At 39.3% G+C, this 26,077-nt stretch overlaps 1 protein-coding gene and 1 long non-coding RNA gene across 6 annotated transcripts in view; one reads left to right on the top strand and one right to left on the bottom strand.

Annotated features, from left to right (window-relative positions):
* Window positions 1–14,361, top strand: part of LOC127620237 (uncharacterized) — a 20,361-nt gene extending 6,000 nt beyond the window's left edge. Inside the window, exons 2-3 of the long non-coding RNA XR_007967689.1 lie at window positions 3,761–3,935; window positions 14,239–14,361. This is a non-coding gene — a long non-coding RNA (uncharacterized LOC127620237). The remainder of the gene's footprint in view (window positions 1–3,760; window positions 3,936–14,238) is intronic.
* Window positions 4,128–26,077, bottom strand: LOC127620236 (homeobox-containing protein 1-like). Of its 5 annotated transcripts, none has more exons than XM_052093388.1 (11): window positions 25,847–26,074; window positions 25,234–25,347; window positions 21,354–21,765; window positions 20,887–20,972; window positions 18,968–19,078; window positions 16,177–16,302; window positions 14,206–14,356; window positions 13,251–13,333; window positions 13,045–13,140; window positions 5,844–5,965; window positions 4,131–5,490 (listed from the first exon to the last, which is right to left on the bottom strand). In XM_052093388.1, the coding sequence occupies exons 2-11, from the start codon at window positions 25,310–25,312 to the stop codon at window positions 5,347–5,349; spliced, it is 1,410 nt and encodes a 469-aa protein (XP_051949348.1). In that variant the 5' UTR covers window positions 25,313–25,347; window positions 25,847–26,074; the 3' UTR covers window positions 4,131–5,346. The 5 variants fall into 5 exon arrangements, with proteins under 5 accessions (XP_051949352.1, XP_051949348.1, XP_051949349.1 ...); XM_052093389.1 differs by having other exon boundaries at window positions 25,954–26,073; XM_052093392.1 differs by lacking the exon at window positions 16,177–16,302 and having other exon boundaries at window positions 4,128–5,490.

Below are 26,077 nucleotides of genomic sequence, written 5' to 3'. Positions count from 1 at the left end.
TCTGTCATGCTCAGTAGATCAGTAACAGCCTCTGGGTGCCTGCCTTTCTCATCCCACTCCGAAGAAGGTCTGCTTGTAGGATCTGTAAAGCGGCCATTGAGTGCAGAACAGATCGCGGCTTGGCGGCGGAATAGTAGCGGCCAACATAGGCGGAAGTCACTCTGCAGGCCTTAGGCGGGAGCACAGGCTTGGAGCGGCATCTGCGAGGGCGGACAAAGGTGTGCTGCTACCGAGTCCTCGACCGGGGGATGGAGGAGTAGCCTCTCTCAGTGGCGCCGTCCACCGGCCGAGAGAGGTGGAGGCGTGGGAGCGGGACCTGGCTGAAAAAGGGCGTTCCACGACTTTGCAAGCTCCGTGTGTAATTCCGGCAGGAAGGGGCGGCCGGGCAGCGGGTGTAGAGCGGCGATGGCTTTGAAGAAAGCAGCCGTCGAGTCTGTTGGGTGCCTGCTCAGGGGCGGTGACCACTTCGAGCCCGAGGCGGTCGGCGGCCTGTGTGAGGCGTGTTAACTCCCGCCGACTCGGCGCGGGTCCTGCTGGATTCCTGGGCGAGGAGGAGGCTTGGGAGCCTGACCACTCCTCGCTGTCGAAGCCATGATGGAACAGCGGCCCTTATCCTCCGCCTCGTCATCCGAGATGGCAGCAGTCGCGGCCGCTCGGCGGCAACTCGCGGCGTCCGAGGCGGGGAGGGTGGCGATGCTTTCGAGGAGAGGCTCGGCGAGGCAGTCGCTTCAACCACAGTTTCCGGCAGCCTTTGTGGCGGCGCTTCTTCCTGCACGGCTGAAGGTAAGCGGCGTGGCGGTTTCTGCTTTGGCGCCGAGTCGAGCCGCGGGGTCGACATCGGTAGCTCCTCGCAGAAATCGCATCCGCCCTCAGTGAGGCGAGCTCTGCGTGCCCCAGTCCCAGGCAGAGGCGCCAGATGATGTGGCGGTCTCCTGTGCTGAGAAGAGCGCGACATGAGCGCAAGTGGGCGAGGCATCTTGAAAAAGACGCTCGTACTCTTTTGTGAATAGTTACGTGAGAACTAGCTTGCTGAATAAAAGGATACGTCGTCGGATGGCGTAGCTTCGCAGGATGGCTGAAGGTGGCTGAGGCGGCCGGCTTCTTCTAGCGCTATCCACGCTTGCTTGATGCCCCTCGAGCGGCGACGCGGCTTCCAGGTCAGCGATCGCGAAGAGCTCGCTGAAGAGATGAAAATCATGGTTCCAGCCTACGAACTACGCTTATATGCACTCTAGTCACGGCCATTTTGGCGGGCTTTGATGCAGTGAGCGCGGGCGCCTCTCATTGGATGCTTGAGTTAGCCCAAGCTCGTCTATAGGCTGCAGCAGTTGCCGCAGAGCAACCAATGAGCTCACTAGCTAGCCCGCTCAAGGTCTGCAGCTGCCGCACTGCGTTGACAATGGATACAAAATTAAGGATAATTTTTTGGCTTCAATATCTCAGAAAAGATGAATCTTTCCCGTAGCGTAAGCTAGCTTACGCAATACGAGAGAACCTCTCGTAAGAGAACCATTGCATACAGCAAGCACAAAAATCAACACCATCTAGCATTTTTATGTGGAGGAAAAAGAAATATTTGAGACATAAGATGTCAAAATAATATACTCAACATGATACAGTACCTGCTCAATGTAAATCTTTAAAAAAAAAAAAGAAAACCGATTTGAGTCTCTAAAGTGTAAACCAGTTGTAGTTACAACATAGTAAACAAGGCCATACACTTATTTGACAGGACCAGAGTGTAGGAATTGGTTAAAAATAAAATTAAAAATACATTGAAAACAGTGTAATAATGACTAATTCTCCAGGATTATGCAGGTTATCAAAAGGCATTGCAAAGGTAAAGAAAAAAATGTCAAACCATTTTTTTATTTTATGCTTGGCATCATCCAATTTTTGTAAAATATTTGTATTTTCTTTCTTTATTAATTGTGGCCTTTTAGTCTTATCAAACACATCAAATTAAACTCAACACTACATTTGTTTATTCGTTTGATTGTTTTTTGTCATTATGAAGCCTAACGTGACCTGACAGGCCATAAAAAAATTATCTATTAATAAACTAAACTAACTGATTTTGCAGCAAGGTCCCCTCTTTTAAGATTTAATCTGTTATCATTTTCAGTGTATTTTGTCAACTTTAAACTGGCGAGCACTGATTTGAATTCTTAAAAGGATAATTTAGAACACAGAGAACCAACATTGTATATTTATCTACATACATACAATCAATTGAAGAAAAAAAAAGTTTACTTTTTTGAGAGGCATCTTTCAAAAACCTCAACTAGTGTTGTGTCAAGTGAACAGGGCCAGACTTAGGGGGCCCCTTGGATGGACTCGTTGAGGTCCCTTCTCCACAGCTACACCATAAACATGTGCTACAATTTCAGAAAGAAAAATGTTTTGCATTTCTGAGAGAAACATAGGAAAGTTGCACTGAATGCTTCAAACTCTGGCTATGAACAGAGAAAACAGAAGCAGTCGTGTAATGAATTTTCCCTCCCAGCATTCTGTAGTCGCTCTGCTCAAATTCTGGTCCAGCTTTTTCATATCCCGCACTTCAATATATTAAATGTACATACATAAATGGAATGGTATATCTCTGTATAATTTTCAGGAAAATAAAAAAACTATTATGAATAAAAATACACCATGGATGGATGAAGTAGAAAAACCATTAAGTAGAATGTTAGTCATACACAAGTAGGCCTACTGAATCTCTATGCTTGTTTCACAAAAGCATAGTTATATAAATAGCATGTAACATTTTTTTATAAATTAACAAGAGCCTCGGACAATGATCACATCTGTCAGAATTTATGAGACAGTGTCCTTTAATAAATTGAACTGATATAATTTGTTCACTGGAAAGCCGTTTGACACTATTTCCAAGAAGGAAAAAAAAAGTGCAGAAAAGGACCGGATTTAAAACGAGACAGTCTCCACATACGATGTGATAGGTGTATTTGACAGATCTTGACTAAAAACCCAGTCTTACCAAAGCCATTATAATTTATTTTCAGAAATACATTTCATTAATAGCCATTTAATAACTTTCGATGCCTTGGTAAGATAAATGCAAGTTCCATTTTTGTTTCAGCCTTAGTTCAGCACCTATGTTAGACAGCTCCCAAAACAAAGAACTTGCGTGAAAAAGTTTCTCTCTGCCTCAATTTCAAGCCTCTTTGGCCATGGAGTATGCCCGTGGTGACCCGCGTCCCACTATGGGTGTGCATAGTGCGATAAAAGTTCTGCAGTTACAACAAAGACGGGAACACTATGTTGACCGCAGCGTCTGAAGTTTAGGCCTAGTTTCACTCGGCCGATGAGTTCGCTAATATTTCTCCTTGAGGGAAAGAAAAACATGTGAAAAACTCTGACACTGAGCTTACTCAGGTCCTCTCTTGAGCAGTCGAGAGCAAGCGGTTAGGCCCCAGCAGCCTCTGCCTAAGCGCAAGATCACACTTCCGAAGCACTCTCATCCCAGATGAAAGTCTCTTTCTGGGTTTGGGAGAGGATGAAAAGCATTTTTCTCCATGGTTGGCCTTTCAAAAGTAGCCGTGCAATGTGAAAAAATATATTAAATGCTTTGCCAATGACTGATTTGTTAAGGGCTCTTAAAAGCTTTAAATGGACATATTTTTTCCTGTCTGCTGCCTTTAAGCTCAGGAACATCTGTAGTGAACTATTTGGGGCTGTGCACATTTTAGTGCTGCCATCAGCCAATTACAATCATTGTCTGCATGTTATTTTCTTGTAGCTTCAGAGTGAATAGTTACATGGCATTAAGATGACTGCCTTAAAACAATTGTCTCCGGAACCAAGTGGCCATGAGTGAAGATACCATAAGCAATTGCATACTTCCAGTGGGTCACAAGCCATCCGAGCAACTGCCATTGAGATGAATGGGAATGCTAAGGGATAGCGCTCTCCAGGTATTATACAGTAGACCTCCTTAAAATATATAATGTTATTATGAAAATCAGTGTTCATATCACCATGTACTGTCTTTAAATAAGCATGGATTGAGTACTACTAAAAACTATATCCACAGATGCATGACAATACACATGACTAAATAAAGTCTTATGCATAACATGAACAGTTACCAATTTTAAATGAGACTGTACAAAATCCTTGCCTTCACAAATACAATTCAAACTCAAAACTACATTTGTCTATTATTTTATTGTTTTATATCATTAGGAAAAAGCACAGAGATTGGGCCTAGACAGATTGCAGCATTGTTTCTTTTTTATTTACTTAACTGACAGGCCAAAATAATCATACTGTGCAGCTTAAAGCCTTCACACGCTCAAAGCGTTTTCATTGCTGCACATTAATGTGCAATAAGCAATTGTTTAGTCCACTTGCCTTTGTTTATTTAAAATTCATTGTTTTACAACTTGACCTTGCTTTGGCTTTTGTTGAGACACAGGAACCAAATTGGATGTCTATCCATTTAAAATCAGCTTGTTGCATTAGATGCTGATATTATACTTTGTAGTTGTTTATACTGCATTACTGTATGATAGAGGTAAGTAAATTATGCTTATAGCAAATAATAATTGGAATATAAAATAATAAAAAAAAAGACCCTCATAACAGTCAGGGTCAGTGTAGCTTAAGTGCCTGGATAGAAAGAGCTTACAATCATTGTGTATACAAAAACAGTCTGGAGAGCTATGATAATCAGAATATTGATTTTAGATATGAAGAAAACTTCCTAAAGAAAATGAAAAGACAAAGAAACATGTACACAGTCTGGTCACATTTCTACCCAATGAACCATTATTATGGAAAACACCTTGATTTCCATCATGGCGAAACTTTTCTCTTTCAAATGCCAAATTTTGTTCTACCTGAGTTGGTGTATTTGCCAGGGGTTTATCTGTCCCATCATTTAACTATTGCATAAGACAATTAAGGGATAACTGAGCTCTACTAATGTTCACACAGACTTACAATTATGTCTAGTGTGCCCCTTCTGTCAACTTAAACACCTGTCCTGCAGGTTTTTCTAGACTGCTCACTCCAGATGATTTTTGTAGTAGGTGAAACCAATATATGAGTATATGGAGAAAAGAAAGAAAACAGCTTTAGCGTTATGAGAAAGGACTAGTTTGCACCTTACACATCTTCCCACTTGCGGGAAATGTTAAGAATGTCTTGGAATGCATAATATACTGTATAGGGATAAATATTGCCATTACTACAAGCGTGATTACTGTAGATACATACAGTGGCCTTCCTACCACAAGAGGCATCAGAAAATTTAGTGTCAGGCCTAGCTGAGATCGACCACTTGATGCCACTTTGGAACAAAAATAAGACTCTGCTCATTGGCTAGTCCTCATCAGTAGCCTCCCTTTTTGATTGATCAAGCTTCTGCTCCACAAGTTGAGAGGCAGGGCTTGGAAGAGACATTACTTCCACAGCAGGTAACATGGCCACTTCTGGCTCAATGACCTTTCTCCGAGAGAGTTCCTCCTAAAAACAAACCCATAATATTCAAGTGAACAATTAAGACTACAAAAGCAGTCAAAGTTCAACATTACAAGAAAAAAAAAAAATCTGCCAATGGGGTAAGCAAAATAAACTTAATTTAAAGAGAAAACACGTTTATTTTGCTTACCCAATTGGCAGATTTTTTTTTTCTTGTTTTGAGTCTAAAGTTCACTAAATTTAGTCAGATTTATCTTAAAACAAGACTTCATATCTTATCCCATTTTGCTTGACAAGTAAATAAATCATGTTTTAAGAAAGTTTAGATAATTTGACAGGAAAACAAGACAAAAATACTTGTCTAGAAAATCATTTTTTGCAGTGTAATGGTTTCTAACCTGCTCAGAGAACCGCTGGCTCATGACTTGTTCTCCAAACTCTTGAATCTCAACCTCTTCGCTGTTTGATTGGCAGATGGGGCTGGGCACCTCTATTCCATGGCTTTCTAGTATGGCAGCCTCTGAGTTAAAAGAAAGAGGTGTAAAGAGATGACAATGAGAGTTCAAAAGTTAATATGTAACTATTTACACAGTGTAAATAGCATAAATCACTATTTGCACTTAGAGCAAATAGCCTCTGACCAACAGCACAGGTCAACAAGCTACTGTAGTCATCACAGGCACCACAAAAAGACACATCTAAATTTTGTTCTTGATAAACGTGTGTTGTTGGCTTAATTCAGGGGTTCTCAGCGGAGGCGATACCACCCCCAGGGTGTGTTCAGAGGATACCTGGGGCGCTGAGAGCAAATGAGTAGAGTTAAAAATGGGGGGCTTTTATCAGTCATAATAATCAAATATTTAGTCAAGTTCCTCTTTGCATTAAAACGTTTATCTACACTTGGAGTGTAACAGTTGTTTATCAATTATACGGGTTGGTATGCATTTGTACCGTGGTTCATCTGATTTTGAAGTCTAGCGACGCATCTGAAGCATCTGGTTTAGCATCGTCAAATACATAGGCAGAGGCACAACCTTGACTAATGCACCTGTATGGCTCTGTAGATGGATACGGCTCAATGCGCAGCGAGAGCATAAATCTCTAAAACTCGCAGCTTTGCGAGAAACAGTGAGAAGCAAGGTGCAAGAAGGGGAAACCATATGAATTCAGTAAAGAATTCTACATCACTACCCTTGAATTGACTATAGTAACACTAACAAATGCATTCTACATTAAAGCTGCACCACAGACCTTTTTAGGATTGCTATCAACATTTGTGGTTGAAACATAAAATTGCAAGTAACTTGCAGAGGAACATTGTTTTGCATAATTTGTAAGTTTGGAAAATTCCAGAAAATTATGTCAAGCCTTTAGACAATTAGTAAATTAGCTTCTGATTGGACATGCAACTCTGAGTGTATTTTAAAGCCTACCTTCAAACTCAGAGCCTCTTTGCTTGACATCATGTGAAAATCAAAAGAAATCAGCAAAGACCTCAGAAAACAAATTCTTAGTTCAACTTTGGGAGCAATTTCCAAATGCCTGAAGGTACTACGTTCATCTGTACAAACAATATAAACACCATGGGACTACGCAGACATCATACCGCTCAGGATGGAGATGCATTCTGTCTCCTAGAGATGATTGGTGTAGTAGTTTGTAGTTTGGTGCGAAAAGTGCAAATCAATCCCAGAACAACAGCAAAGGACCTTGTGAAGGTGCTGGAGGAAACAGGTAGACAAGTATCTATATCCACAGTAAAACAAGTCCTATATCATAACCTGACATAACCTGAAAGGCTGCCCAGCAAGAAAGAAGCCACAAAACCACCATAAAAAAGCCAGACTACAGTTTGCAAGTGCACATGGGGACAAATATCTAAAATTGTTTAGAAATGGCTCTGGTCTAATTAATGAACCATAATGACCATTGTTATGTTTGGAGGAAAAAGGGTGAAGCTTGCAAGCTGAAGAACACCAACCGTGAAGCATGAGGGTGGCAGCATCATGTTGTGGGGGTCCTTTGCTGCAGGAGGGACTGGTGGACTTCACAAAATAGATGGCATCATGAGGAAGGAAAAGTATGTGGCTATATTGAAGCAACATCTCAAGACATCAGCTAGGAAGTTAAAGCTCTGTCGCAAATGGGTCTTCCAAATGGACAATAACCCCAAGGATACCTCAAAATGGCTTAAAGACAACAAGGTATTGGAGTGGCCATAACAAAGCCCTAACCTCAATCCGAGCAAGGAGGCCTACAAACCTGTCTCAGGTACACCAGTTCTGTTTGGAAGAATGGGCCAAAATTCCAGCAACTTATTGTGAGAACCTGATGGTCACTCTGACAGAGCTCCAGCATTTATCTGTGGAGAGATGAGAACCTTCCTGAAGAACAACCATCTCTGCAGCACTCCACCAATTAGGCCTGTATGGTAGAGTGGCCAGACGGAAGCCACTCCTCAGTAAAAGGCACATGACAGCCAGTTTACCAGCCCCCATGACAAACTATTTGGCCGCTCATCACCTGGCCAATCTGGCCGAAAGAAGAATGCAGCAATGTACAGATACATCCTTGATGAAAACCTGCTCCAGAGTGCTCTGGACCTCAGACTGGGGCGAAGGTTCATCTTCCAAAAGGACAACGACCCTAAGCACACAGCCAAGATAACAAAGGAGTGACTACGGGGCAACTCTGTGAATGTCCTTGAGTGGCCCAGCCAGGGCCCAGACTTGAACCCGATTGAACATCTCTGTAGAGATCTGAAAATGGCTGTGCACCGATGCTCCCCATCCAACCTGATGGAGCTTGAGAGGTCCTGCAAAGAAGAATGGGAGAAACTGCCAAAAAATAGGTGTGCCATGCTTGTAGTATCATACACAAAAAGACTTGAGGCTGTAATTTGTGCCAAAGGTGCTTCAACAAAATATTGAGCAAAGGTTGTGAATACTTATGTACATGTGATTTTTTTTGTTTTTATTTTTAATAGATTTGCAAAGATTTCAAACAAACTTCTTTCACGTTGTCATTATGGGGTATTGTTTGTAGAATTTTGAGGAAAATAATTAATTTAATCCATTTTTGAATAAGGCTGTAACATAACAAAATGTGGAAAAAGTGAAGCGCTGTGAATACTTTCGGATGCACTGTATGTACAATATACAAATGGTTATAAACAGAAGCAAGGTAATGTAAATGGTATAAGAGGTGTGGTATGCTGGATAAATATAAATAGACTAAACCGTGTATTGCACATAATTATTGCTCATTAGAGCAGTTTTAACTGTTCATGAGATTGATAGCCTAACGCCCGTTTCACACATACTCCGTTTGCAGTGCGTATGCGGTGCATATTTTTTTCCGTACCCATGTTAACAGGTTAGAGCTTTTACACTGCACGCGGATGCAGTCCGTCGATCCGTTCCAGTTGCGGTGCGTATACAGCAGTGCAGCGATCGTTTACGCACCGAGTCTATTTTTGCTGTGCTGCACCGCACTGAATTAAAGTGGCAGCGCATTGTTCACATTAAAATAGACATAGATTGACAAGAAACTGTAATCATATACGCATAATTTCAGTTAATGTAGAATGAAGAAAATGAAGAAAAACAAAAAAGAATGATTATAGTCCCAAAAGTTGCAAAATGCCATCCTATATGATTTTTTACCCTAAAAAAAGACAGAGTGAACGCAAATGCGTCTCATTCTTCTCCTTAGCAACAGATATAGCGCGATAGCTTTTCTTCAACTCGAACTACATGTAAAACAAAGAATCACAATGATTAAAATGAATTTTCATACTGTTTCAATGCCTTAAACAATCTCAAATTTAACGTTTGGGTTTAAAATCCAAATTCCTTACACATTTTTGATTTTGTGGCACACAGAAACTGCGGATCAGTAGCGCACTGCAAACGCAACATATGTGAAAGCACTATAGCGCATGCTGCTCCTGTACCGTATACGCACCGCATACGTACCGCATACGCACACGGAGTATGTGTGAAACGGGCGTGAGGGAAAAAAACTGTTCCTGTGGCTGACTGTTCTGGTGCTTAGTGCTCTATAGCGCCTGCCTGAAGGCGCGAGTAATTTTTCCAGCCTTTTTCCTCACTCTGGAAGTGTACGGTTCTTGAAGAGAGGGCAGGGGGCAACCAATAATCCTCTCAGCAGTACGAACTGTCGTACTTGTAGTCTTCTGATGTACGATCTATTGAAGATCAGTGTAAAGATGGGGGCCAGCTGGTTAGCACAGGATTTTAGACAAGAGAGTGAGACATTGTCTGGGCCCTGTGCTTTCCTTGTCTTTTGTTTTCGGAAGTCACGGCACAGATTTTAAGTGCAGGTTGAGTTGCAGGAGGGGGGTTGCAGGAGGTGTTGATGTTTGTGTGAAGTGAAGGACAGAGCGGGTGTGGGGTGTGAGATTGGGCCTTTCAAATCTACAGTAGAACACATTCAGTTCGTCAGCCAGTTGTTGGTAACTACAGTGTTGGGGGTGGGAGTCCTGTAGTTAGTAAGTTGCTTCAGGCCACTCCACAATGATGCAGGGTTGAAATGCTACCAAATACTAACAATGTTTATTTAAACTTCTGACCCACTGGGAATGTGATGAAAGAAATAACAACTGAAATTAATAATTCTCTCTACTATTATTCTGCCATTTCACATTCTTAAAATAAAGAAGTGATCCTAACTGACATAAGACAGGGAATCTTTTCTACGATTAAATGTCAGGAATTGTGAAAAACGTAATTTAAATGTATTTGGCTAAGGTGTATGTAAACTTCTGACTTCAACTGTAGCTGATATGAGTTCAATGGAAGACATTTAATTATTTGTATATTATGTAAAGGGTTAGTGGATAATGAAAGTAAACTGTTATATTAAAATAGTAGGCCTATGCTCTGCATACAATAAAACTAAAACTGTAAACTAAAAACAGAAAGAGAGGATTCAATAATATTAGGGATAAAATATACCTCATTAAATATGAAAATAATATGCAGAAATATTGTAATTATTGCAGCATATTGCATAATGAACTGTTATCTTAATTCTTTCTTTGGCAGTGAGGTTATAATATAATGATGGTTACATGCTAAACAAATTATTACTGACATTACTGTGCTATAAAATCTGTACAACGTAAATAACTTAAGACGAGTATACACGTATACATGAAGTCATTTTAAAAGTGTCCAATCAGTTTAAACAGACTATTTAAAAAGGGCAATAGAAAGTTATAATACAACTTGTGTATTTCTGCAACTCGGGTAAAAGAAATAAGGAAACAGCGACACACAAACAGACTGTACACGCACTCAGGAAACTACAGCAATTTTCTAAAATACAACTTATGAATTAGCAAACATTTTCCAGAAACTTTACCGAAAACATAGTCCATAAAATACTTTGTGATCTGTAAACAGCAGTGCCATTCTCAAACTTCAGTGTAGTTAGCTTTCCTAGCCACCACACATGTGACACAGTAGCCGGCTTTTCTTTAGCATGCTTATGTACATGACATAAACACGCAAGGATAAATGACGGAAGCCTGCAATTTTGCACCAATTACGAAAGCTCAAAATAGAAATCATTATTGTAGGCTTACCATAAACTAAGTTTCCATCAAAGTATTTTTAGCCAAAAAAGTTTTAGCACATCAAAATATGGCTGATGGAAATGCAAATTATCGCAATTTCACAAGTGTCTTCATAATATTTTTCAGTTTAACTCAACCACATATTTGGCATTAATGCAAAAATGTAGTTTCACGTGACAGAATTTACCCTGATCGTTAGACTGTGTTAATTATGATGATGGTATACATCCTTAAAGGCCAATTTGCTGTACGTGTTTATGCATTGACCTTAACGGCATAAAGATCTGATGCTGCAAACATGACACTTGACAAGAGTGCCAACACAAATATCTCGTATCATGCACATCGACAAGTGCACAGAGACCAAATAAATGGCCACTGTTTGTGATTAATTTAATCGCTGTAGACATCTGTTTATTTATTGTTTCTTTTCCACACCATTCAAAATAAGTCGACAGTCATGAAATTAGCCCACAATACAAAAAAAAATAATTATAATTTCTGTAAACAAAGATGTTTTAAATAAAAAATAAATACACAATAATAGTCGAAAAGCATCAGTGTACTTTTTTTGGAACACTAAATGCCCAATTCTATAAACTTATTGTTTAGCTTACTTTTGAAAAAAATGCAAGGAAAATTCCCTCTATTAAACTAAATAAATTACCAAATGAATAAAGCATAAAATAATTAATTAACAAATGAAAAAAATTATATTGTTAGGCCTATATACTAGCCTTTTCTTTACACAAACTTAAATTAGCTTATTAAATATCAGGAATGTATCGTATGTAAGCCCTCATGTTACACCACATAAATGTTTCTTTAATAGTTTTGCACACAGCATATAGGATGGATAGTCCTTATACTAAGTCCGAAAGTTTCCCCCTTTACTTGGTGCAGGTTGCCAGCTTGAACAGGGCAATGACAATTCACTTTCGGGTCGGAACCGGTGGCAACCTACGATAGGTGAAACATCAGGACCAATATCAGAAGGGCAACTGCTTCCTTTTGATTGCAATTCCTCATCTTCTGATTGCATTTATTTGTGAAATTAAAATGACAGTTAGCTGGCTAATTTCAATGAATTGTCTCAGTTGTCTCTATTTACCAAAACTTCTGAGGAAAAGAATTTAGGGACATCTCTGAGGCAAAAGGTAGGCTACACAATTAGAGATATACACATATTTCTGTATGGAAACAGCTTAAGGGCAGATTTCTTTTGCGATAAACCAAAACTTATGCGCCAAAGTGTTTTTTAGACATGATATCACGCACACCGTTTTTATCGATAAAAGGCCATTTGAATGGAAACAGGAAGACGGCAAACTTTTTTTTAATGCATTTTCACTTTGTCGATAACAAAATAGCACGAAAAGTGGATGAAACTAGGCTATAGTGAATCGGGACAAGGACAAAAATCTTCTGTTTTGCTACTTTAACGTCTGTAAAGTAATTAAAAGATGTATGTATTGTGACTTAAGTCTTTCTAACAAGTCAGTCCACTGCCGGCCATCTTTGAAATACTCTCGGGAGGTTACTTCCAGTCATGCTAGTGCAGCTCATATCTACTTGAATGGGGAAACACTGAAATCTCATAAACAGTTGGTCAAGATTTCAATCAAAGAACATATTTCAAATCAGCAATAAAATCTGACAATACTGGAATCATAAATTGTGCTTCGTTACCTCAAACACTATATAAAAAAAAACAATTCCAGCTTATATAGCGCATACTCGATTTGATTGACAGGCGGTGTCTGTATCTAAAAGGTGATTGGCTTTTTTTACCTGTAAAGCGGGATTTTCTCTCTACATCAATTGACTGTTGGGCATTACAATTTCTCCCATTCATTTTAATAGAAGTGGCCTGTCTCTGCTAAATAGTCTCTGGCTGTGACATAAGTTTTCTTTAGTAGATGGTTTTTGTGCATTAATGTATGCCTGTTTGAATCGCTTGTGTCACTTATTTGAACTAACAACCATTCTTAAAGTCTCACCAATGTTGGCACGTCTCTTCATCTCCTTTCTCCGATTGGCAAACCAGTTGTACACTTTGAGTGCAGTGACTCGTTCAAACTCTGACAGTTTGCATCCTGAAACAACATTTATACAAGAAATACATAAATTCAACAATGGTAAGTAATGCCATTGCATGGCTCTGTCTGGTCACGAAGGAGGCAAGATAATGACTGCAATCTCTTACCAGGCTTTTGAATGACAGCATTACAGGCACTGGCAATTTCCTCTCTCTTGGCCTCATCAGGATACTGATTCTCCATAAAGAAACTATGAGAACAAACAGCAAGTAAAAAACAAGACCTTGGGTAACAATCATTGTTCAACCAATAAGAAACAGTAATGTCAATAGAACACAGAGTAACAGGGCAGATTAATGAAACAGGTTACAGAGTAGACTTTACCTTAGTGAGATTTATGACTTATTGACATAGTGGGAAAAACCTCTACAAATGGAGAAAATGGTTCCACCATTTATGGGTCCATTGTCCCCATTCCTCAATATAAAATAAAAAAAAGCCATAATAATGGAAATTGTGCAAATGCATTTTGTGCTTTACTATACAGAATCCCTCATTTCACAATGGCCACATACATACTGTACAAAATATGATTGTCACTCTTGTTTTGCATGCTTAATCCCATTCTGTGCACAATCGGAGTTCAGCTATTTATAGCAATGAACATTCTACTGTGTATCTGTGTACAGTATGTATACACTACGAACAGTAGTTAATGCAGTTCACAAATTTTAACACCAGTTTGTCTCACTCCCCCCTAGTTGCACCTACCAGCCTTGTGGTCAAGGGACAATATTCTTTATGCTCAAGACAGTGCCTGGCGTTTAGAAAGCAGAAGCTTGACAACAGAGGCAATGACAATGGTGTAATTAAAACTAACAAACAATAATATATATGTCTAACAGGTTACATTTTTGGCATCCGTGACCAAAACTTTGGCGTAGTTACTATTATGTCAACATTTGTTCAGGACTGACTCCTGTAAACATAAACACACAGAATGATAATTTAGGGGATTTAATCCAACAAATAAATGCGATTGCCAATTCTTCAGCTCTGTAGTGTGTGTGTGAAAATTACTGTAGTTGCATCACTCAAAGACAGTTATGCTCTGTGACATACCTCTCCATGATTGACTGGCACTCTTTTCTCCAGGTGAAGCGACTCCCCCTCCGCAGTCTAAAAGGCCCAACCACTGCCCTGTCTCCGGGACTTCCAGTTAATCTCCAATCGGGCTCTTCTTTAACCAGTGAGCGCATGGACAAAGTGGCACCTGTTGAAAACATAACCCAAAAATGCAACTTGGAACTTTAAAAATGCATACCATCAAAATGACAATCAAATATAATCAATGGAAATCAGCAGATACAGTTAAAGCCAAATCTAAATAAAGAACCATTATAAATGATACCAACACTCAAAGAGAAAAAATACCCCACATCAACAGATATTTTAAACAATATGGATTAAAGTTATAATGTTTGCTGAACCAGCTTTTGCTTTATTTTTTCTCTCTTCTCTCTTTTCAACACAATAATCATTACTTCAAGACTACAGCAATGAAAACTTAACTTATTGCCATTATTATTCTGCGAAGTTGTTTTGTCATCTAAATGTTGGCAAATTTATGTTCATCTTTGTTTTGGGCTATTTTTAACTGCTGAGCATAAATAGTTCTTAGGGTAAAAAGGTCAGTAATTGATGCAACAGCAAAAACATTAAATAAGTTACTTGACCTGTGAACACACTTTTTCCTGGTGTCATGGCGTTGTTTGGTGCACCAAAGAGTGGCATTTTTGGTAGATCTGATATTTACTGGCAGCCAAATCACCCTGCATCTCTTTCCTGGTTGCCCACTAAAGCTAAGCAGGGTTGAGCCTGGCCAGTACTTGGATGGGAGACCTCCTGGGGAAAACCAAGGTTGCTGCTGGAAGAGGTATTAGGGAGGCCAGCAGGGGGTGCTCACCCTACGGTCTGTGTGGGTCCTAATGCCCCAGTATAGTGACGGGGACACTATACTGTAAAAAAGGCACCATCCTTTGGATGAGATTTTAAACCAAGGTCCTGACTCTCTGTGGTCATTAAAAATCCCAGGACACTTCTCAAGAGTAGGGGTGTAACCCCGGTGTCCTGGCCAAATACCCCCCATTCGCCCCTATCTACCATGGCATCGTATTAATCTCCATCCCTGAATTGGCTACATAACTATACTCTCTCCTCTCCACCAATAGCTGGTGTGTGGTGTGTGGTGGGCGTTCTGGCGCACTATGGCTGCCGTCGCATCATCCAGGTGGATGCTGCACACTGGTGGTGGTTGAGGAGATTCCCCCTATACTATGTAAAGCGCTTTGAGTGCCTAGAAAAGCGCTATATAAATGCAAGGAATTATTATTTAAAGTAATATTCCGGGTTCGATTGACAACTTACGGCATAAAAATTATTTTGACTAGTCTCTCCTTTTAAAAGTTACAGTGAGGCACTTACAATGGAAGTGGATGGGGGCCAATTTTTTTAGGGTTTAAAGACAGAAATCTAAAGCTTATAATTTTATAAAAGCACTTACATTAATTATTTTTTTAAGTCATGTATTAGAGCTGCATTAGGGTTTGTTGACATTACACATGGCAATGAAGTTGTAAAATTGGCTATAACTTTTAAGACACTAAAATCATGTTAACATGCATATCGTTTACATATTGTGGCTATACTTTTGAAACAGTAAGTGTTTATGGATTGGCCCCATTCACTTCCATTGTAAGTGCTTAACTGTAACCCAGATTTTTGCCTTTATTTTTTTTTAAAGAAAAAGTAGGGGCAAGTCTTTTTTGTTGTTGTTGTAGTGGTGGTAATCAATATTATACTACAAATGCTGTCAATTGAGCTTAACTTGTATTTAACCTGGAATATTCCTTTAACAACCAATTATTAAGTAAAAAGTGTGTGGATATCAGTAAAATAATATTGGTCTAACAAAATATTGGTTTATCTCTAGGTTAGATGATTTGAAAATACTATTACAGTATGTATTGCTTGAACAGAATACATTCAGTAGTTGTGTTCAACAGCAATGTTTCCCAGCTGCACAGACATTACCTGACTGGGATTGGTGAGCAGAGTACCAGGGAAGGAGGTGCATCAGAAGTTCTCTTTGCCTATTCCAGGTGGTGTCAGTCCTGCTCCTGGGGACCTGAGCATGCTGGTTTTCACTCCATCTGATTCCTTCACCCCATTTGGGCAATCAGAAAACTGTGTTAACTAGGGTCACTTAGAAAGGCTAAACAACTGGTGAAAATTGTAAGCAAATATAAAAACACTGTTTGATGAAAATCATTTGAGAACAACTTTTAGCTAGATGTGTTAATGGCAGGGTTCCCATCCCTTTTGACCTATGAACTTACATGGCTGATGGTGATTGCAGCATAATAATGTTTTTTTTTTATAAATAATTTTAAAGAGATTGCTAAGGTAATTATTTTCGATTGTAAATAATGTCAGGTACCAATCCTTAGAATAAACAGAGTATACTTTTAATTTCTCCAATAATAATATGTATCATTTTTTATCCTCAGATTATGCAGCTCACTAGGGAATTGCTTAAAGACCAATATCTTTCCAATTAGATATTTTAGAGAAGAGCATATCTACAAATAAATTTGAGTTTTTAGATTTATTTCAATGACTTTTCCTTGACTGGAAATATTTTTTTTTAATTCTCTGATTTTTCCAGGTTTGCAATGACAGTGGGAACCCTGTAATAGGTATTCAAACTGCTAAATTTAAAAGTGATTAGGTTCTTGGAGCCATGCTCAATTCTCTAGCACTGTAGATAATTAAAAAGCGGCATGCTCAGAGCTCTGTTAGTAGGGTCAGGTGTTAATTGCACCTCAGTGCAGAGAGGACATGAAAACCAGCATTTAACAAACCCAGGATCAGGACTGTGAGCTACAGAAAAGGGCCTTGCCTGGGAGATGGAGAGTAGAAGTGGTCCTGGAGGGCTTCATCCCAACTCTGCATTACTTCATTAGCTCCTTAAAGTGTCAAATCATTCACTATATTATGAATGCAAGATGGCGCTTGTGTTGGCAGTGTTACAGCCTAAAAGGTTCTAAAGCCTGATTTCAACTGCACCAGACTATACTTCTTGCATCTGCCAAGAACAGCATTAACCCAAGTGTTTAATCAATAGGAAAATGACGCAATATGATGGAATTTTAATTCAATGCATCTACGTGGTATGTCCTTCTAATACATTGGGCCTCATTCACTAATGGCTCCTACACGATTTTCAAAGATGTCGGATCATGGTACCGTTCATATTACAAAACTACAAAAAGTCTGGTCACTGAAGTCGTAGCGTTTTCAAATGACACGACGAATCTGCGACAGGGGTGAACACATTACAAGACATTTCACTGTTGATGAATCCCCGACAGCTCTGCCTGGACTACAAATTACGTTTCCCAATAGACTACATGCGAGAAGTGATACAAGACATGAAAACAAATGCATGATCATATGTTATGCATTTAAGAATATGATGTGTATGTTTTTAATTGCCTAAAGGGATCATATATTGAAAAAGTACCTCCCACTGAAAAATCTATCTATTTGCTTACCTGACTGTCCAAGAGAATTGTTAATTTCTCTCCAACTCTTCTCTTTCTCTACCCGGTTGTGGTACAGTTCAGCGGAAACATCAAATAGGCACTGGTGCTCCTGCCAGTTCCACAAATTTTTCCTAAATTTCTTCAGTCCAAATTGACTTTCTTGATACCACAGTCTGTTGCAGGTACAGCAGGACTCCCACTGAAACATCCTGTGCCCTGTTTCTTGCTCTCTCATTGGCTGTAGGTCAACGCTGCAGTTGTATTCAGTCAAAACATATTTGACATTGCACAATTTGGAATCGCCGTCAGATATTTAACATTCGAAATATCTCGCTGACATCGGCGACGCGTCGGCGATTCTCTCACACCTCGTCTTTGATAATTCATCCATTGCAATCAACGTTCATGGGAGCGAGCTCTGATTTGCCCACGATTTCGGGCTTTTGTTGGCGATAACCACAAAACAGTCGGCGAGCAAAAATTGGGCTTAAAATCTTGTAAACTCGGCATAACCGTGCTTCCGCACATATTTGTGCATTAAACCCATGTGAGAACGTTTCCATGCAGAAATCATGTTGCATCAATAAGTTCGCAATTAAATGTATTCAATAACATTTTGATCATCTGAAACCACAAGTATGCTAAAAATCACTCTCAGAGTATTACAAAAATTGAATTTGTGTTTTTAGATACTGTACTTACTACTTTAAATAAATATTAATAATTTTAATACTTATTTATTTTAGAGTAAAAAAATATATGCGTTATGTAAATTTTAGTATGCATAAATTCAGCTGTGAGTGCATAACAATGCAGCTGATTACATGTAATCTAGGCCTATATGAATGACACTTGGATTTACTCAGATATTCGTGTCCATGCTTTTAGTTGAGTGCATTTTTAAGGATACATTTACAAAGTGATTAATCACTGTAGAGGAGAGGTTATACAGAAAGCCCTTACCTGTATATTGAGAACATTTGGGAATGTTTTCTGCAAATTACTACTCTGGCAGACATTTTGCATGGGAACTTTTTCTGTGCACATTAATTTGCAACTTGTATGCATTTATTAGAAAATGAGACCCATCGCCTTTATTGAACACAGAATGATATTGTTCTTCAGATTTTAAGCCCCCAAGGACCATCAGAACTGTATAGGGAAGATATGGAAGGAGGTAGCAAATGAAACCAAAAGATGGCCAACCCCCAACCCAAAATGCAGGCCACTGCCTTGCTTCTGGCAAAGCCTCTCCCTGCAGAGGCATCATAACTCACCTGGACTGTTACGTTCTAGCAGGTACCAACGATAGAATGACCTGCGTTTGGAGTCGCTCATCTCCAGGCCTTGCTGCAAAAGCCACTGGGAGATGTAGCTTTGACTGATACCTGCAAAAAGGTATAAAGAATTAAATAGGGCCAGAGACTAACAGGAACCCATTAAATAAAATATAGTTTTCATTTATCTGTCTGAAGTAGTCCCTTGAAGTTAGCATGAAATTGAAACGGAGCCCTTTTACTTTCTTAATACTTTCCTTTTTTTGTGGTACAATTTCATATCAGTAAATGTCAGCAGCAGTTAAAAGCCCAGCTCTTATGGGGCTTTTCCACTGCACAGTACAACTTGACTCAACTCAACTCTGCTCGCTTTTTTGGGGTATTCCACTGTCGATAGTACCTGGTACCTGATCAGCGAGCCAATGTATAAATCCTGCAGATCACTGATTGGTTAGGGAGAATCATCACTGGATTTCCGACATGCGACATCAACCGCTAAATTTAAAGTTAACAACAGCGATAACAGTATCATTGTTCAAGCGACTTTCCAATTGTGAAAAAAGAAATGGCTGTGTGCAAAACCAAGCCTTGGTCAATAAACGAGGTGCAGACGGTCCACTCATTGGCGATGAGCGAAAAACAAAAACGTCTCTCAGGAAGTGTCTCAGCTGATGGCCGCACACGGCTACCACCGGACCTACCAACATTGTAGGGAAAAGAAAATAAATTAAGTGACTACAGAACCATCAAGGAAACGTGGAAGTGGTTCAACTAAATGGACGCTATCTAAACCGGCGAGCAATGGGAGGGAGAGTGCCCTGGACTGCCGTTGATTCACGATGGACGATGGTATGTTTTGTTATGTTAACTCTATACTCTGCTTGAAAGCTTCACTTTATTTAGTTGACCAGCTACTGGAAGCTTGCTTCTAAAACAACCAGGCCAATTTAACTGTTACACTTGTGTAAAATCACCATGCAACAACTGTTTTATGCAGCACAATGAGCTAGTAGCTAACAGCTAGCAGGCCTGTTATTGTTTTGGTCAGTATGTGTCGTGTTTAAGGAGATGTCACGGCAGTAGAGGTGGCGCAACTATGACGATCATCCTATAATCCCAACCACGTTGAGGTGGCACTAAACTGCAATGGAAATGCAAGCTCAGAAAAGTAAAGCGAGTAGAGTTGAGGCGAGTCATCCGTAAAGTGCAGTGGAAAAGTGCAATATGACTATGGCAAAGGTCTGGTCTTTGTAACAGCTTCAATTGGCCAAAATCCTCCCATTTAGACTAAATGACATGTTAAGCGACCAATAACAGTAGGTTTAGTCATTAATTGGTGTTTAGTGGCAGAGTTTTTCTAAGATGTTTCATACTATAATAAAAGACTGACATGAGGAAAAAATCATTGATTTAATGGCGCACGAGTCTCTGCAAGCGATTGCACAGAAAACACATGGGAGAATAGAAGACAATGTGTAGTGAGTCTAGTTACACTGTAGAAAACCTCATTATAGAGAATTTTACAAACAAAGTAAACAAAGAAGAAAATGCAGCTCTGCTCGTGGATATCTGCTTCACTCTCTGCTACGTGCCTCAAACGAAACTCTGAATATATTTACAAGATTTGATGTCCCCAACCTGGCAAACCTGGGCAAATTCTGTGATCATTTCATCCTCATTCTATCTACGTGGAACTTTGTGAACACAACTCGGCTTCCAGGTGGACTGATGAAACGTCCTTTGTCTGTCTACTCACGGAAGTTCCATCAAACCAGCCAATTAGATTTGTGCTGACTTGATCGAGAAAGTGTTTTCCAGTTTTGTGAGCTACAAGCATCATGTGCCGTATGAGGCTAAGACTAGGGGACCCTTGAAAAAGGAATGCAGATAATTTTTCTCTTGTGAGGGAAAGAGGGTACCTGTAACTTGTCCAACAATTGCCTGCGAGATCCTTCTGTTATTGAGAAAAACCTTTATCTCTTCTTTCACAAGGTTACTGTCCCTCCTAAAGCACAAAGACAAGCATTACAGTGACTTATCAAGTCTTGTGAGCAAAACCATGAAAGCAAACAGCAAAAAATTTAATGAAAACACCTTTAATAAATAGAAATGTGGTTCAATTTGTGTTAAATGGGGAACTATTCAGTGGCATTCTCCAGAGTTAAAAGGAGTTATATGAAAAGTTTCAAACTACAAAAAGATCTTTCATAATCCATCTGAAACAACTGTTCACCTGACCTGATTCAGAAAGGGCTCTTGTTCTCTGAAAATTACACTGTTGCTCAGGGACATTCATTACTAGCTGTTATATTAATCTATCCCTCTCAGAAGACCTGAAAAGAAAGGCCCACAGAAGCAGCTCATACATCGCGTTCATAAAAGATACCTCATGTATTCCTCCACCTTCTCTTCCAGATCCCAGTCTTCTTCTGCCAAATCGTAACTGAACGACCTCTGAACTCCACTGGGTGGGTACAGGGGTGGGGGCGAGGCATCGTAGCTGTTGCTAGGTGATAATGCAGCATCCATCACAGGGGTTTGTGTGGTAGCTGAGGTAAGAGAAGATGAGGAAGAGGAGGTGGAAGAGGGAGCAGTAGGTGCTGCAGAGGTAGGAGCACTGGGTGGGACCAAGTGATTGTTGCAGCATGGGGTACGATGGTCTGGATCAAGTCTCTCTAAAGACTCCAGGGCCTGAATGATTTGAGGTTTGGTCATCCCTGACAACCTTAAACGCTGAAGTAGGTCAATCTGTTCGATGGTATAACGTGGCTCCACATCACAACACTCCATCCTGACATCTGGAGGACAACAAATGGCTGCTAAAGTTCTTTATGATAATAAAGTTACAATAAATTGAAAATTAAAAACTTTATTATGTATATATTAGGGGTGTAACGGTTCGAATTTCTCATGGTTCGGTTTGTATCGCGGTTTAAGGGTCACTGTTTCGGTATGGTTCAGTATTTAATTTGCTAAAAAAATCATTGTTACTGCCAAATCCAAAGAATAATCTATTTGGTAAAAAACTTCAACAGGTTTGCCCTTAAATAACAATCATTGTTTTACAACAGTAACCATAGTTTAACCATGGCATTTGTAGTAAAATCATAGTAACCACAAAATAAACATGGTTACTGTCATGGTTACAATATATAGTAAAATCATGTTTCAAAACCATGATTTCTGCTCAGAAAACCACGGTGACAGCATTCATGTTTACTAATATATTACTACAGTAAAACTATGGTTAGTTTTTGTCAGGGTCCTTAACTAAAAAAAAACAATTTTCAATAATTACTAAATCAACATTTAAACTTAATACCTGCACTATTACGCTACATTTATTAACATAAAGTGCACTTCAAACTCATCTCAACACATTAAATATTAGGAAGCTATGCATCACTGTAAAAGTAATAACCTTGCTATTAGAATGCATATGAGAATGGATGTTGTGATAATGCTGCTTGAGTATTTTAAGCATGCATGGAAATCCCACATGAACACCCCAAGTGCTTTAGTTATTGTTTCATGTCCGAATTAGCACTGTGTCTGATTAAAAATGTGCAGTTTCGGCTCACCTGTGGCTCTTTTCATGGGTAATGTCGGTGTAAATGATGTATCAATGTATTACTATAACTGCATTTTAATGCCATTAATCAAAGTGCATTATTGACACTCATGATAGATTACAGCCGCGCAAGGAAACAGGAAGAACTGCATGCACGTTTTAAATAAACCCTCATGTGCATTATTGACATATATTAACAGTATTCAGCACTCACACAGAGCAATATCTGCAAACAGTGCCAGTTTTGTAAATCTCTTTTGACCATCGCTGTTGTAAATGACTGCAAAAAGAGAAACGCAGTGGGCTTCTCTTTCAGTGGCTCATTCTTAGCATTTTCAACAACACAATGCTTGCAGAACAGTGATGTCATCAAGTTGACCCACGTGAAACACAGGTGGAGCGTATCCATTTACAGATCCACTAAGGTGCATTGTAGAAGTTGTAACTGTGTCTGTTTCATGCTTTGTTTTGTTGACCAAAAGTTGTGCTCCAGATGAGTCATTAAACGTGAGCTGAACCGACCGTGGTGCCAAATGCTTCCCAAACCGTGTTTTTTTTTTAACGAGAACTGTTACACCCCTAGTATATATACACATTTAAAACTTAGTCTTTTCTCTGATAGGTGCACAATTACAGTGCCTTCAAGGCTTTTATTTTCAGATTAAGGTCTGATAAATTTGAAAACCGTTTTCAGTTTTCAAACCCCATTGTTTTCCAAACTGTTCCACTGTGGATGAGAGGCATAAAGATTGCAAAATCAATGCATTTTCAAACTAAATCACATTGGCGTGGCCTAAGATTTAAGTTTGAAGATTGAAAATCTCCAATTGATGTAATGATTAATCTGCAGATAGTTTTAAAAATCAATTTATATAATGTTAATTTCTTTTTGTTTTTTCCTTACTATGACAGGCACAAACATAGAGACTACAAGAATCAAAAATGTAGAAAATTGATGCAGTTTATTGTGCAACCAAAATGAAAAATTTGAAAAAGATGAAGATTTGGGGCATAATGTGGGAATTTTAACTGTAAACAAGTCCAAAACACAAAAGGAATTCTTATTTTGAAATGACGGAGACTTAGATTTTTTACAATGCTCTATATGTAAGTCTTTCCCAAATGAAGCCTATATATTCACCAGATGAAGAGTTTTGTATACATTTCACCAGGTTAAAATAGGGAATATATTAATAATTTTTTAAAGGATATGAAGTTGGAGGCACGATGTATGTGCTGACGGGTCACATTTCCATAGAGTTGTATTTTTCTTTGCATGCCCTCGCTTCAATTTAGAACCCTTAATTATCTAATCAAAATAAAATATGCACTGAAGGATATAAATAAAAATATTGTCAGTGATGAAAGGTTTAGATACAGAAAATCCCCACGTGATTGTCCACAAATATTGGCATAGTTTTTTGCTGATAATCAATATTTCCAAAAGCAACTATCAGCACTGATTAATCGGTAAAAGCGATATATCGGTATACCTCTAATAAACATGATGTACTCTTATAAGAAGATATACAAAGATTTGTGAGAGTTTAGCTGAATAAACACCATGGCAATGACATAATACCATACTACTATTATTTCTGCCACTAAGTAGTAAGAGTAGAATGTGTATTATGCAATTGTGAACTCAGCCCAAGCCCATGAAACATGCATTACTATTGTTATCGGAAAGTGGCCAATCGCACATAAGCTGTGTCGTCATCATCAGAGCTTGTGCAGCTGCTTTGTAGCAACTGCGCAGGATGAGTCGGGGGGGCTGGTCTTGAATAGCTCTCATGGTAATTTGTTAGCATACATCACTGTGACACAGTGGTGGCGCTGTCTAAAGTAGGACAACATTTCTAGCCGACATGCAGTGCTTCAAATCCGATGCCGATCGGTCTTCGCATCGCTGCATTAAGTCGAACACACCTATTGCTATCTGGCATCAGGTGGTATTAAACCTGAACTGTGTGATTTCTACAACACTAGTTCCACCAAACAGAACTGCAAAATAAACATTGTTTTCAAATCAGCTTTCTGAATACACATTTTATAGCACCACAGAGAAACAGTGTTTACAGTTTTTGAGAAAATGTACATACTTAGCTTACTTTTATACAGCATTAAAACATTAATAGCTTACTTTTAGTTGTTTCAGCATATTAAGCTGGGATAAAAGAAAGAATTTTAACACTGAAAAAGTTGCACCCTTGAGCTTTAACGGGAGGAGCATTCTCTTTTAGAGAGCATTTAATTGGACAAAACGTTTTTTAAAAGCACAGGAGTGCATGATGAGTCATTAGTATTTTTGGTCCATTTTCGTGTCAGAGAAAGACTAGACATGCTAATAAACATGGACAAAAGACAACAAAACTCTTGGATTTCATTGGGACTTTAGACTGCAAAAGGGACACACAGAAAATGCACTTATCTACATTTATCCATCTTGCATGTTACTAATATATATATATATATATATATATATATATATATATATATATATTTATATATTATTATTATTATTATTATTATTATTATTATTATTAACTATTATCTTTTCTAAATATCGTTTTAATTAAACAGTGTTTTTTGCAGCATTCCAAACAATGACATTTTCTTTAGGTAATGCACCCCTAGTACTATATCGTAACTTGAACTTTATATAATGTTTGCACGTCGTATTTTATGGTCCTACCTGAGATTTGAGGTGATAATCGGACCGTTGGGAGCTGTTCAGCGCATGGAGTCACTGCAGGAAGGCACCACTGTCGCATGGTCGAGGAGTCACCCGCAGGGGACAAGCTGAGGGCTGTCAAAACATCACAATAACTACTAATAGCCAGTCAGGATGCGGCCGTTGGTCTTGCTCAAGTAACCTTACAAACACTCTGCGGCGGTGTGTTTTATTAAATATGTCAAATAATAGCTATATTGCACGTGTTATTGTGACTTTTGTGTCAGTCTCGCGCTTAGCTCGCGCTAAATGGCTAGCCCCGGCGGGCACCCGCTGCTGTGCATGCATACATAACATGAAATCATTATTCTCGCCTTTGTTTTCACACTTGCAGCTGAACCCGATGACTTGGGGACGGCGCTTACTCCAGGCAGACAACACGTTAAGTCATGCAATACTACAAAAAGTACCCTGCACCAGCTTTTTACACTCACTCTTCCCTAAATCACTTGTTATGATTGCGGATGTGCGATGCCTTCGTTGTTGCACAGATTTAATTAGATGCACATTCAGCTAGAGCAACTGTACTGCCGTTAGCAAGAAAAGCTATGCCATGCACAGTTATCCGCCTTACCTCCCCGTGCTGCGGCCAAACTGCAGCCCGAGTTGGAGATGGTGCAGCTAGAGACGCAGTCAGTGCGCACCCTGGGTATAATCCCGCGGCCCTCCCCTGCGACTCACTTGCACTCCGAGTAACTTCAACTAGCTAATGAAGGTGATCCGTAGAGGGTCACATTGTCCTGGATTACTGCAGCATAACATAACTGTACAGATGGAAGTCAACAATTGACCTCTCACCCGCAGC

The sequence above is a fragment of the Xyrauchen texanus genome, chromosome 26 (assembly GCF_025860055.1).
Source record: "Xyrauchen texanus isolate HMW12.3.18 chromosome 26, RBS_HiC_50CHRs, whole genome shotgun sequence".
In the NCBI taxonomy this organism is placed as follows: Eukaryota; Metazoa; Chordata; class Actinopteri; order Cypriniformes; family Catostomidae; genus Xyrauchen; species Xyrauchen texanus.
The sequence above is the reverse complement of the archived record's forward strand: the minus strand, read 5'-3'. Positions and strand labels throughout refer to the sequence as shown.

Bases quoted from the DNA above. Each gene is read 5' to 3' on its own strand.
- LOC127620236 (XM_052093388.1), bottom strand. From the start codon at position 25,312: ATGCGACAGTGGTGCCTTCCTGCAGTGACTCCATGCGCTGAACAGCTC. The intron at 14,357-16,176 runs GTAATGTCTGTG...TGTTTTCAACAG, and splicing joins TGCTCACCAATCCCAGTCAG to GTGCCACTTTGTCCATGCGC. The intron at 13,141-13,250 runs GTAAGAGATTGC...ATGTTGTTTCAG, and splicing joins TGCTGTCATTCAAAAGCCTG to GATGCAAACTGTCAGAGTTT.